The sequence below is a fragment of the Protopterus annectens genome, chromosome 17.part0, assembly GCF_019279795.1.
Source record: "Protopterus annectens isolate FY-2018-M chromosome 17.part0, PAN1.0, whole genome shotgun sequence".
Classification (NCBI taxonomy): domain Eukaryota; kingdom Metazoa; phylum Chordata; order Ceratodontiformes; family Protopteridae; genus Protopterus; species Protopterus annectens.
The window spans coordinates 796,564,648-796,578,444 of NC_056751.1; the positions used below are offsets into that span (position 1 = coordinate 796,564,648).

At 42.2% G+C, this 13,797-nt stretch overlaps 1 protein-coding gene across 1 annotated transcript in view; it reads right to left on the minus strand.

Annotated features, from left to right (window-relative positions):
• The window catches only part of LOC122791516, a 242,844-nt gene that overhangs the window by 144,837 nt on the left and 84,210 nt on the right, over window positions 1–13,797 (minus strand). Inside the window, exon 3 of the mRNA XM_044059258.1 lies at window positions 12,830–13,237. Within this exon, the coding sequence (XP_043915193.1) occupies window positions 12,830–13,237 (408 nt within the window). The remainder of the gene's footprint in view (window positions 1–12,829; window positions 13,238–13,797) is intronic.

The following is a 13,797-nucleotide window of genomic DNA, read 5'->3' on the forward strand; positions in this document are numbered from 1 at the left end:
AAGAGCTCTGCCAAGTACTCCAGGATGTTGGCCATGTTTACTAGAGTCACATCTTCTCCTTTGCAGTACTCCAAATGAAATATCTTTTCCATTTTGCAGCATAATTCTTTCTTGTTGAAGGTCTGCGTGCCTCCAGGATTATGTCTTTAACCCTTTGGGATAAGATTGGGTTAATTGCTGTTATGTAATGTTCCAGGCAGTTAGCTGCAGTGTTTTCAGGTTTGGATGCAGGATGTTGTAATTGTTCTGTGTTAACAATAATGGGATTAGGGGTAGTGTCCATATTTGTTCCCGAGACATGCTCCTCAGCAATGGGTACCAATGTTGTCTTGGCCAGTCTGGAGCTATCAGAATGATCTTGGGACGGTCCTCTTTGATCTTCAGAAGCACCTTGTGCATCAAAGGAAGTGGTGGAAATGCGTATGCTGTCAGGCTTTTCCAACTGAAAGAGAGTCCACCTTCCAAGCAAGTGGGTGGTACGTCCTCGTGCAGAATTTCTTTAGCTGGTGATTGACGGAGATGCAAACAAGTCTATTTGTGGTAATCCCCATTCTTGTGATGGCTTTGAAGATGTCCGGATGAAGCATCCATTCGTGGGCATCTGTGGTTGTTCTGCTTAATATGTCCGCTAGAATGTTTTCTTTTCCCGGTACAAAGATTGCTTGTAACTGAATGTTGTAGGTCAGGGCCACATCCCATAGGTCCAGTGCCAGCCGGCATAGAGGATATGAATGAGTGCCCCCCTGTTTGTTGATGTACCACATAACTGTGGTGTTGTCTGTCCTTATCATCAACTGACCTTCTTGGAGAAATGGTCTGAATGACTGGATTGTCAATTTTACTGCCAGCATTTCCTTTAGATTTATGTGTAGGTGCAGCTGTTCTTGAGTCCATAAGCCTTGTATGCACTTGCCCTGCATGTGTGCTCCCCAACCGAGGTCTGAGGCATCTGTCGTGATGGTTTGGCTTGGTTGGCTGTTGCAGAAGGGTAATCCTATGTTTGATTGACAGGCCTGAGCCCACCATAGGAACTCTTGTTTCAGGCATGGTATTATTGGAATTTTGGTTTCTAGGCTGTGCTTGTGCTGGGACCACAAATTCCTCAGGTACCACTGTAGCTTTCTCATATGCAGCCTGGCATGAGGGACCAGAATTATGCAGGATGCCATGAAGCCTAGAGCTTGCAGTACTTTTCTTGCAGTTAGGTGGTTCTGCTTTGATAATGCCAAGAAGTAGAGAGGTAGTTGTTCTTTCTTTTCTGCAGTTAGGAATGCCATTTGTTTTGATGTGTCCAGCTCTGCACCCAGAAAGGTTATTCTTTGGGATGGAATCAGCCTTGACTTTTTTATATTGACTGTATATCCCAAGGCTTGCAGCAGGTAAATGACTCTTTGTAAGTCTTCTGCTAGTTTGCTTTTGTTGTCCGCTTGTATCAGGCAGTCGTCCAGGTAGGGATAAATTTGGATTCCCTGAAGCCTGCAATGAGCGATTACTGATGCCAGGCATTTCGTGAACACTCTGGGCGCAGTAGATAAGCCAAAGGGCAATGCTGAAAATTGATAATGCTCTGATCCTGCAAGAAATCTGAGGTATCTTCTGCAAATTGGTCTTATGGGGACGTGCAGGTATGCCTCCTTGAGATCTAGAGTTACCAGCCAAGACTCCTTGCCCAGCATGGGAAGAAGCTGCTGTAGGGTCAGCATTTTGAATTTTGGAACAATAAGGAATGTGTTTAAAGTGGACAGGTCTAGAATGGGTCTCCATTTGTTTTCTTTTCTTGGTACCAGTAAGAGTCTGGAGTAAAATCCATTTCCTTGCTCCATAGGTGGTACCTTTCCACAGCTCTCATTCTTAATAGCTGAGATATTTGTTTTAGAGCTTCTGTCCTTTGAGAAGGTGGTAGGTTTGGCATTCCTCTCTTCCCTGGTAGAGTATGGAAATGGAACCTGTAACCTTGGTCTATAGTTTGCAAAATCCATTTTTCCCTTGTTATGCAGTGCCAGTTTTTTGAGAATAATGTTAGTTTTCCGCCTAAGGGTGCTTCTAGTTGTTCCCTGGTAGGCGGTGCCACTGTCAAGTCACTGTGATTGAGTTGTTGTAGTGGTGGTGGCGGCGTCTGTGCCTCGCTGGTTGTTACCTTGCCATTGGCGTCCCCTGTAGGCACCCCTGGATTGGTTTCTGCCTCTTGAACGCCTGTTCCTGCCTCTCTGGGCCTTAGAGGAGTCTGGAAAGGACCAATTCTTGGAGGGCCAGTTCCTGCTAAACCTTGGAGGTTGAACCTGTAAAAAATCTTTCACCGTTTGTACAGATTTTGCCTTCTCTTCCATCTTTTTTAGCACCTGCTGCAGGAACCAAATAAATTGACCTTGTCCATGGGTGCATCCAAAAGCTTTGATTTGACATGGTCTGGTAATGCCTGTTCTTTCAACCATGCATGTCTCCTGATAACTGTGCCAGTCATGGCTGATCTAAAGGAAGCCTCCAGTGCATCATAGCCGCATTTTAAAGAATGGTTACTAACCTGCTGTATGTTATGTACCATTTCCTGAACATATTTCTTATCTAAAGATTCTTCAGAGGAAAGCTTTTTAGTTAACTGGTCAAGCATAAACTCTTGATATTGAATCATATGAAATTGGCAGTTCAAAGCCCTAGCTGACAAGGTAGCAGAAGTGTAAACTTTTTTACCCCATCTCTCTAAGGACCTGGATTCCCTTTCAGAGGGGAGGGGGTTTTTAGTAGAAGTAGCAGCTGGGCGATGGTCTCTGGATCTGCAAAGGGAGCCTTGTATAAATGATGGTGAGTGTCCGGGACCCTGTAGAACCTATCGGGCTTAGCAGGAGCCGGAGGTAATGAATTAGGAGCAGTGCAAGCATCATTAAATGCATCATCTACAACAGAAAGAACTGGAGGTATAGCCAAAGGCCTATGTTGTGGCAAATGTAGAAAGGTTCTAAGCCTTTTCCTGGAGTCTGAAAAATCTTGGCCCTGCCACTGAAAATGTTCCCTCATAGCATGCAATGTTTCCCCAAAGGAAAATTCCTCAGGTGGAGAGGCTGAAAGAATGGACTCTTCAGCATCAGAGTCTTCGTAAGGAGAATAAGGAGCCTCAGGAAGTTCTGAATGTTCTGATTCATCAGAGGAACCATCAGTGGATACTGGTTCAGGGGGCTCTGCTCTAGGTCTCTTTTCTGGAGGAGGGAGAGAGGACCTGTCTGGATGGGGCTGGGAACCACGAATTAAAGAAATTAAATCCTCAGCCAAAGATAGCATATGAGAGCTAGTGCTGGGCCTGTGTGGGGGGAGTTTGGCAGGCACAGATTTTGAAGCTTTGGCTGCTTTAGCCCTGGCAAAGGCCTTAATAGACATGGCTGCAGGAGGCCTAGCAGCTCCACGTGTAGGGGTTGAAATATCCAGGGGAATTGTGTGTGATAAATCCTGGGAAACCGCAACAGAAGGCTGATTTTCAGAAGCAGATTCTACCAGGTTAGAAGAGGCCTCGGTAGAAGGCATGGTTTCAGCTGGAGAAAGAACTGCTTGCTCGGTTTCGGCCGAAACCGAGACACTCGCGGTTTGCTTAATCGTGGTTTCGGCCGAGACCGCGGACCGCGAGTGTCGGTCCTTTTCTTTTCGTTTTTTGGAAATTTGCGCTGTCGGAGGATCCGACGGCATAATGTAGGCAAAATCAGAGCCGAAAATTTGTTCAGCAAACTCCGACCGACGTCTGAGCGTCCGTCGGTTAAAAGAAGAGCAGGCTAGACAAGCTGCTACGTCGTGGTCTGGGCCTAAGCAATGTATACAGTAGGAGTGGAAATCTTTATGAGGTATTTGTTTCCCACAGGATAAACAGTTATTAACTTTCTCTGACATCGGCTGAGGCAAGAAAGAGTCCCCAACGGGGTACTTAGCTTTTTAGAAGTCATCGAAGTAGTATTCGGTAGTAGTAATCTCTGGATCTGACCGACCGGCACTTGCGAACAGCTTCTGCTTCGGGCGCCACGCGGCAAGAAAGACTGAGGAAGATGGCGTCGGCTGATGCCTTTATACCCGAGTTAATGCAGCTATGACGTCGGGTGAAGTGCGACACCAGCCGAAGCCGGACCCAGACTTTGGAATCCGGCCGACCGAAGGGCTGCCTGACGACAGGACAACCCATTTGTAAGGACTGCAGATGCATCCTTGAAGGACATCCTTGTTTTTCCCCGAAGGGTATGACTATGCATTTCTTGGCATTTAACTTTAGGCCATGGCTCTGGCACCAGTTATCCGTTTCTGTGAGACCTTTCTGAAGGATATCTGTGTCAGATGTGTTTTCGACTCGGCCCAGTTTGCAGTCATCTGCAAACTTTGTCAGCCATAACCCTCCTGTGTTTGCTTGTACTTCGGAGAAGTAGATGCCAAACAAGAGTGGGTCCAGGACTGAGCCCTGTGGGACACCACTTGTGACAGGCTTAGAGTCTGACATGGCGCCAGCAACTCTGACCCTGTGGGTTCTGTCACTCAGCCAGTTTGCAACCCATCTTATGATGTATGGGTAAACATTTAAGCTGATGAGTTTTTCAATGATACCCGAGTGGGGTATTGTATCGAAAGCTTTCGCCAGATCGAGGTATGCTGTATGGACTGCCTTTCCCTCATCAATGGCTTTGGTGACTGTTTCGAAAAAGTCAACCAAGTTTAAAAGGCATGATCTGCCTTTGACAAAGCCAAACTGGGTTGGATCCAAAGTCTGCAAATTCCCTATGTCTTTGTTTATGAGATCCATTATGATCCTCTCCATGGCTTTGCAGATAAGGCTTGTCAAGCTAATGGGCCGGTAATTTCCAGGGTCGGTGGAGGCACCGCCTTTATGAAGTGGGACCACTGTCGCAGTGCGCCACTCCCTGGGTATGTATCCAGAGGTGAGACTATGATTAAACAGCTGTCCTAGCTGTGGGTTTAATTCCTCGTTGAGTTCGTGGAGCACACAGCTGGGGACACAATCAGGTCCCATGGATGCTGTGTTTTTTGCTTTGGAGAGAGCAGTTCTCACTTGGGCGTTAGAGATGTTTGGGGGGCTACAATCGTTTGGTATAGATATCTCTCCTTTTGGGGGGGGAGAAGTTTGCACTGAACCTGTCAGCCAGTATGTTGGCAATGTCTGTAGGATCAGTAATCTTCACATCATTTTGAACTAGTTCTGAGCATATCTGGGAGTTTCCTCCCAGGTTTCTAACATAGCTGAAGAAGGCCTTATGATTGTCTTTTGAGTCTTTAGCTATTTTTCTCTCAAAGTTTGCTTTGGATGATTTTATGAGAGCTCTTAGTTTTTACTTGTAGTGATCAAAGGTGTCTTACCTTTTAAGGATTTTGCTCTATCTTGTAGTAGCTTCCTCCTTTTGTTGTAGAGTTTGTTTATGGCTGGGGTCCACCAGACTGGACGCTTGCCTTTGGTACAAAGAGTCTTTGTTTTGCTTGGGATTGCCTTATCCATGCAGTCCTGTAGGTGCTGGTAGAAGGCATTTGTAAGTGATTCAGCGGCTTGGGTACTGTTTTCCACTGGCTCGGGGCCTTAAAGGAGACCACACTAGTCTTTAGAAGGGTGAAGTCGGCTTTGAGAAGTTCTTTACTGTGGTCTTTTTATTTCAGGTGGGGTGGGATGAGGACCTCCAGCGAGATTAGTTTGTGATCTGATCTCACCAGTGAGGGGTATACTTCCGGTGTCGAACATTGTGCTCCCATGTTCGTGATGATGAGATCAAGTATGTTTTCTCCTCTTGTGGGGATGGTGACCAGTTGTTCCATGGCGTTTGAGTTTATGAATTCCAGGAACTTTTGGGCTAGGGTATTTGGGCTTGAGTAGTGTTCCCAGTCTATATTAGGGTAATTGAAGTCACCTAGTATGATGGTGTTTGGAGATACATTTATCCCCTCCAGTGTTTTCAGGAAAGCCATGTGAGGTTCCTGAGTTTGTGAGGGTGGCCTGTAACATGCTACAATTTGCAGAGCAGTCTTGCCTATGGTTAATTGCACCTGGATGGTCTCCGATGCATCGTGCGTTGCCACCAATCTTGAGGTGTGGGTGTCCTTGATGAATATGGATACCCCCCCTCCTTTCTTGGTATTGTCCGGATTTTGGGGCGGAGCATGGTATGAGGTAAAACCTGATAGTGCTGGGGTGCTCTCAGGAGCCTTGGTTTCTGTCACAGCACAGACATCGATGTTCTCCATACTGAGAAGGGCCTCGAGTGCATGCATTTTGAGATTGAGACTTCTGGCATTGAGCAGCATTACCCTTAGCTTTTTCCATTTTTGTGTTCTAGGGTGGTAGGCTTAGAATTTGAGCCTTGCCTAAAAGGCACTATGGGGTGGCAAGAGCCTTTGCCAATATCCGGAATCCCAGGGTGACAGGTGCAAGCCGTCCCTTGAAGCAGCGTGGCTTGTCCAGCATGTCATCCCAGGCAGACAGACATTGGATCCCCTTTGAATGACACCAGAGTTTAAGCCAATTGTTAAAGCTGATCATCTTATCTCTGTATTGTGGCATCATTCTTGGTGAAGGTAGGATACTGCTCAAGGTCAGGGTCATACCTGCCTGGGCTACATAATCAGAGAGCTCCTCAATGTCTCTTTTCATGTAGTCCAAGGAGGTGCGTCTCAGGTCGTTTACACCAGCGTGGACAATGACTGAGTACCTGCTGTTGAGAGACCTGAGTGCTTGCGTTATGTGGCAGATTCTAGCGCCCGACAGGCAGCTTACTGTAACCCTCTCCTTACTCAGTCTGGTGAGCGGGACGTCAGTGTGTCTGACTATGGAGTCACCAATGACTAGTGTGTCTGGCATTGTGTTTGGCCTTAAGGGCTGTGACTGTTTGACACTCTGACTGTGAGGTCTATGTGTTGCAGGTGTTGCGTTCTGAGGTGGTAGTTGTTTGGGTGTCTGCTTTGGTGGCCTCTGCTGTTTTGGTAGATTTTGCTCAGAGCCTCGAGTATGTCTTTGTGTGTTTATGTGTATGATTTGAGGTTGTGATGGTACTATGTGAGACTGGGTCTATAGTGTGTGTGGTAACCTTCTCCTCCTGTCTGGTCTTGCCAGTCCTATGTTGAGAGAGCTCAGCCTCCAGTTTGGCCGTATAGTTGCATCTCTCGCATGTATTTGTGTTTTGTGGGAGGAGGAGAGGGTTGTCTGTGTACATGAGGCAATTGTAACATTGCCTCAGTATTCCCAGGTTCAACAGCTGAGCAGGAGAGGACACTAGCAACTGATCCCTCGACATGCTAGAAGGAATAGACAAAAAAACTTTAACAGAGATTTCTGGGGATGTGGGTGTCCGAGAAATGGGGTTCGCCTTTTTGGGGTACTATCTATAACAAGAGTGCTGTATCAAGGTGATAAGTACTGTAGGAGCAAGTGCTAGGTTTAACAGATAAAGAATAGTCTACTCGGAGTCAGGTAGAGATGATCTTTTTAGTTATAGGATATGCTGATTAGATCAGTAGTACAGTTCGAGGAAGGTAGTTTTAAGGGAAAATTTGAAGAGTGGACTTTAGGTAGCCCTAATAGTTTAAATCTGCTTAACCGGGCTGCCCTAGTGTGTAGCAGCTCAGCTAAATCGCTAAATCACGCTAAACGCTTAGCGTGTTTTATATCAGGGGGCTGAAAGAAGCTAGGAACTGGCCCAAAACGACCAATAGACTACAAGTTACTGGCTGAAACCTCACAAAACTGGACCAACAGGCAGCTCAATGCTTCCCACTCCCACTGGTAAGCAAGGGAACTTCCTCTCTTCCAAATTAGGCAAAGAATCAGTAACAGGAACTGCAAACAAAGTCCAGGGATCAGCAAGCTCTGAAACTGGACTAATCTAGCTCAGTAAGGCGGGAAAACAAGAGATATATATATTTTTTTTTCAGAAAACAAGCAGAAACAGATACAGTAAACACTTATAAATGCTATAAATCGGCTATCACAGCCTACACAAACAATTTGCAACTCATACAATTCCTGTTCACACATACTCACAAAAGCTTTTACAGTGGGTGTACTGTTAGGTATAAATGTACTAGTTCGTTTTAAAACATTATTAAATTGAGAATTTTTATACAGCTACTTTAAATCAAAATTTCTTGCAAAGCACCTTAATTCAGTAAGCATGTCATTTAAATCACCTGCCACTGAAGGCACAAATGTTAAGCCTTTACTCAAAAGTCTCAGTTGTGCTGCAGTCAGCACACAGCTTGATAAATTAAATACATTAGTCACTGCTGTCTTCACCTCTTCATCTTTTTGTTTCTCAGATCTTGTCCTACCTGGCTTCTGTTGTAGCCTCTCTGGTCTGTTTCTTCTTGATTTCTCATCTGTTTCCGACTGCTGCTGCAACCTCTGACCCTTTCTTTCACTGCCACAGGTTTCTGCAAACAGAACTGTTTCCGTAAAAAATCACTCCGTTCATTTTCACTTTCACTGCCCTTCTGAGTTGGCAATATAGTAATTCTGTTAGCAACTTCATCCTGAACACTAACAGAATTCTGAACACTAGCAGAATTATTTTTAAAAACCTTAGGTCTCATTATAGGCTTATCTTCAGCATTGAAACTATCTAGTTCAGATGCAGCACTCCCACTTTTTCTTGGCTGAGGCATAGTGTGTGCAGACCCTCCTGCCTCATTCACTGGTTGGCTTATCGATTCTGTCACTCGCTCATTCATCTGGTTGTCATCTTTGGGCCAAAAGAAGTTATTTCTGTTTTTAAAATCATTCACATCTCGTAATATTTTGCGCTTTTTAACAGCAATGAGCCTGTCTTCAAATCTTTTCAGATAGATAAACAGGTCATTATATTCAGTGGCAATAGCAGCAAATTCACAAGCATGAAGCAGTTCATTTTCTAATGTTTCTATTTCCTTAGCTAACTCAGATTCATGCACAGAAAAAAAACGCATTCATGAGCTTCATGTATTCGGCTCCCAAGTTCAAATTCATTTCTTACCACTTTAATAGTAAGTCTTGGTATTTGTTCCCATAAGTGGGCATTGTGGTGATTCTAAGCCCTCTTGGAACAATACCCAATTTTAAGTAAACTTTAAAATTGGGTCTCTACCACTGTAACCTCTTATACTGTTCCATTTTTAAGCGCAGAGATTTAAGAACTTGTTGCAATTTCACTATTTCATCAATAACATTCTTTTTACTTGTTGACATACCTTCTTCTAGGCTGGTACATAAATCCAGCAGAGGGTTATCACGAACCATTAACAGTCCTTTTAGTTTTATAGTTGCTTCTACAGTACCTGGGGCAGTATGTACCATAGCTGCAACAGTTATAGAGCGTGTTGGCTGTGCCTCCACCTATCAAACATATTTGTTGAAGCAGTCCACAAAGCAGATGCACTAAAACACTAACACACATTAGTTAAAAGAAACCACAGTAATGAACGTGTCTATATTATATTATCGTACGATGAAAATAGCGAATGCTATTTCATCATACCGATAATATCTAAACAACAAAATATCGAACAAACGGAACAGCAAATTTTTTCCCAGGGAAAAAATTCACTGCTCCGTAAAAAAAAAAAAAAAAAACTTAAACACAAATTTAAGTGGGGGGCTTTGCCCCCCACACCCCACCTACTTAAATATACACAGTGGAGGAAATGGCAAAGTCCCAAAGACGGACCACTGAATTTTTTCCCTGGGAAAAAATTTGATGTTCCGTGACTTCGCTATTTTGCCATTTCGACAGTATCAAATTGACTACATAGCATTCGCTATTTAGTCCATTCGATACTGTCATATAGACCCATAGTGAACACAAGGGTAGGAGACCTAGAAAAAAAAATCACTCTAAATACTTTAAAACACCAAAAAAAAAAGGATACACTCTGACTGAACAATCGACCAGGATACTATCCAGGAATGGTGGCAAGCTACATCTTGGGTAGTCCTGAGGAACAAAGAATTATGAGTAGAGGAGGTACAGCTCGACAGGCTGAAGTCTATGGTATATGGCCAGTCTCAGACCTGAGTCAGATATGATAACCCACAGGTTGAATTCAGATGGAAATGACAACACCTGATCCATTGAGTAACTGCTTTTGTATTGACTGATGATGTAGTAGCTGGGAAACTGGCCATTATTTTGAGGAGCAGGGCTGCATGAATGACTGCAGTGGGTAGGGCAAAGTAGACGACTGGGGAGGGTAACAATAAGAGACAGAGTACAAAACGAAAATTCACTATATCCCTGCTTATGAAGAACAACTGGTAGATACATGACACATTTTTATTGGGTTGCATCAGTCTGATTCAACACAGCTGCACTATATTTTGCTTACTCTCTAAACTTAAAACATATTATACAATCTAATCTCATCTTCTCAATCACATACAAGATGCAGTAAGTTATACTTTCTTAAGGTTTTCCGCTATTACAAGTAAAAAATATACTGAACTTTTTGTTGAGTATTTATTGAAATATCAAAAACGTAGTGTCAAAATGGATTTTCTCTAATAGAATTATCTAATGTTACAGCTGACAAAATGGATTTCTGTATTTCAAACCAGAAGAATGTTTGTGCTCTGAAAGGTGTGGGTACAGCAACTATATGTTGCCACTTTGAATAAAACTTCTTAATACTGCTTTGTTATGAAACAATGGAATATTATGGAACATTGTTTGTTGAAGAGAAGCAGTTGTCTGTTTTGTTACATATTCTATAATTAATACATCTTTGTTTGTGTGCTGCTTGGATGAAATCATGCGAACATAGAACTGTAAGGAGAACCTGCAGAAATGTAGCAACATTGACAGGTTCTGAATGATGACTGCTTATTTCTGTCAGTCATGGATCTGAATTATGATTTGAAGGAATTTTTCTGAACTAGACTATACTTTGTTTCATGAACTAAAAGTCTGCAATATTAGTTATTCCAGTTTAGTTTGTGTTACACTTTGCTTTATACTGCCAATCTAATCTGAATAATAAATATCTTGTCTTGAACTGCTTTTGTGTCTCAGTGAATTTACTGAAGACAGATGGTAATAAGGAATCTCTTAACACTTTTCAACTGACAATTGAAAATTTCCAGACAAATTACCTTTCAGGGACAGATTTCCTAAAGGATGAAGCTGCTTTGTGTCACAAATTCAGCAGCTAGTGACATTGTGTTACATTTGAGGTTATGAAGCAAATAATAAATAGATGTACATTGAGGTGCTTTGTTTGCAGTTCGTAGACATATTACTATTTTAAAAGCTTTGTAGTACATGAAACCCAACTGCATAACTAGCTTACATCTTCTCCATTAAAGGTCCTAATAAAGTAAAGGAACTGCACAATATGTTATAGCATAGCATGTCCTAATTCACTTTCTGCAGTCAGGACATGTTACAGAACAGTATCTGCTATCTGCATGTTGCAATAATTTCCCTAGGACTCTCGATCATATGCTATTTTACTCCAGCTTTCCAAAGACTTGTTTACGGATGTGAGGTCGTATCGTGTATGTCTGACTGGGATGGCTGCTTCTACCAAATGCCCATTACCTATTGCTAAAAGTACTTAAATCCTGTGAAAACAATCCCTGATTTACTAATAAATGTACCTTCAGTGTTCCAGAACTCCTCTAACCTCAGCAATATGGGAGACAGCAAGTCTTGCTAAATATGTATATATGTAAGCATGTATTTATTTATTTATCATTTAACTGAGTAAGGGGACTGATCCATAAACCCATTTCAGTCCAATGTAGTCCAAAAGAAAAAAGTAAAGGAGCTCTGAGACAGAAAGAACTTGTGCAGAAAAGAAAGTGCACAGCAAAGATGCCACTTTTCTCTGCTGGCATCAGCTTCTGTCTAGAGACAGCCATCCAGAACTTCATTTCTTTACTGATGAGCATCCCTTTTTTAAAGATTATGTACTCAGTGTTCTCTAAAAGTACTTCCTAAAGGCCACCTTCTTGCCTACCTTGCTTTTTCTCTTTGCCCCCTTAATCTCCTATGCCGTCTAGTTAGCCACTGTGTTCTAACCTATTGATGGTGTCTTTCTAGCTAAAGTTTCCATCACTTAATAATAAACCTTATGGTTTTGAATGTCTCTGTTACATCTATAAAATCCTCTCCACCTGCTATTTGTCTTTGGTAACATTTAGCACGTTTTGAATGTTACTCTGTTCGTGCGCTCCACTATTGTTATGCAGAGATGTATTTTACGCATGAGCTATTTGATGTATTTAGACTTTATAATGTTGCAGTTTACAATTTTTCATCTGTTCCTACTCTCCGCTTTAACTGTTTGGACACCTGCAAACCTGCAATGTGCACATTATTCATTTTGTAGCTGTTGTAACCCTCATTTCTGTTACTCACTCTGTCTCTTTTTTTTTTTTTGTTCCATTTGTGACAACTATTTTTTACCCTGAATGGATGAAGGTCTTTGTATCTGCACTCATAAATATGTAGTATGTCTACCCGGTTACCAAACTGATTATATTCTTCAGGCTTATGACACTTCAGAGTAAGTAGACTATAGCAAACAGTTCTACCATTGTGCTTTTTTTCAGCCATTTCTCGCACACATTTGGAAGCATGTTGTAAAGAAATAACAGTAGATCACACTGAGCACTATGTAATCAAGGTCCACAGTATATAAAACATATAACACTTGCAAATCGTTACCCTGCCTTGTGGAAAACAGGTTTGAAACTGTTAATCTTGAGTATGTGGCATGCAGACGTTGATGTTGTTGTGTGGTCTGCCTTTTTTCTACAGCCAAAAAAATCTTCTGAACACAATCAGCATAATCACTGTATGCATTACAAAAATACTAGAATTGATGGAATAAATACCTTAAATTCAACCACTTCAAACATGCAGTACTCATCTGTTTGTTCTTTTGCAGCTTCAATGTTGTCTACGCCACCCCGCTGGATGCGACCCAAATATTTGCCATTGTCAGCCTTAAGAAATATTTTGCCATCATGGATAAACAGTTGAAACTCACAGGAAACATTTGGAATAGATTTGGCTGGCTCTATGAAATCAATGCCATTATGGTGGATACGGCTAAGGTACTTCCCATGAGGGGTCTTGATGTAAACCTTTCCTTCTGAAGCTGGAAACACTGAAAACTGGCAGAACACATCTAGGCTTGCTTTTGCTGGTTTAACATTGTTTCTGTCACTGCAACTAACTACACTCCAAAAATTTCCATTTTCTGCCTTGATTGCAATCATCTCTTGTGCAATTCTTTTAATCTGTCAGAAACAAAACAGAAATCATAGCTTGTAGAAACAAGAAAAAATGATGCTGTTCACACAGTCAACCCATTACTTACATTAGGATTAGCACACAAACTGTGATTATATCCTTAAAATTAATTATAATTTAGACATTTTTTAAACTGCAGCACTACATTTCTATGGTGTAGATATTTCTTGGAAGGTAAATAAGGGGTTCTAATTTTGAAATTACAATCTTTTCCTGCACTCTACCCAAACTGTTCAGACACTTGTAATATGCATATCATTTATTCTGTACCTTCTGTGCTTAACTAACTGCTTCTGCCCTCATTTCTGTTGACTCCTACCAGGATTAGCTTCATCACTCTTCTCCCTCTATCCCTGTCTCCTCCAACATTCAAACTACTAACCAAACCTAGGTTGGATGGGTCATAGTTGGAGCTTCTTGAATCTAATAAGGCTTACTTGTCAATTATCTTTTTCAGAATTAATTGTTCATAAAGTTTGCAAACACAGCTGTAAATAACATTCATAATCAAGAAATTACCAGCGAGATTAAATTCAGAGGTTATATA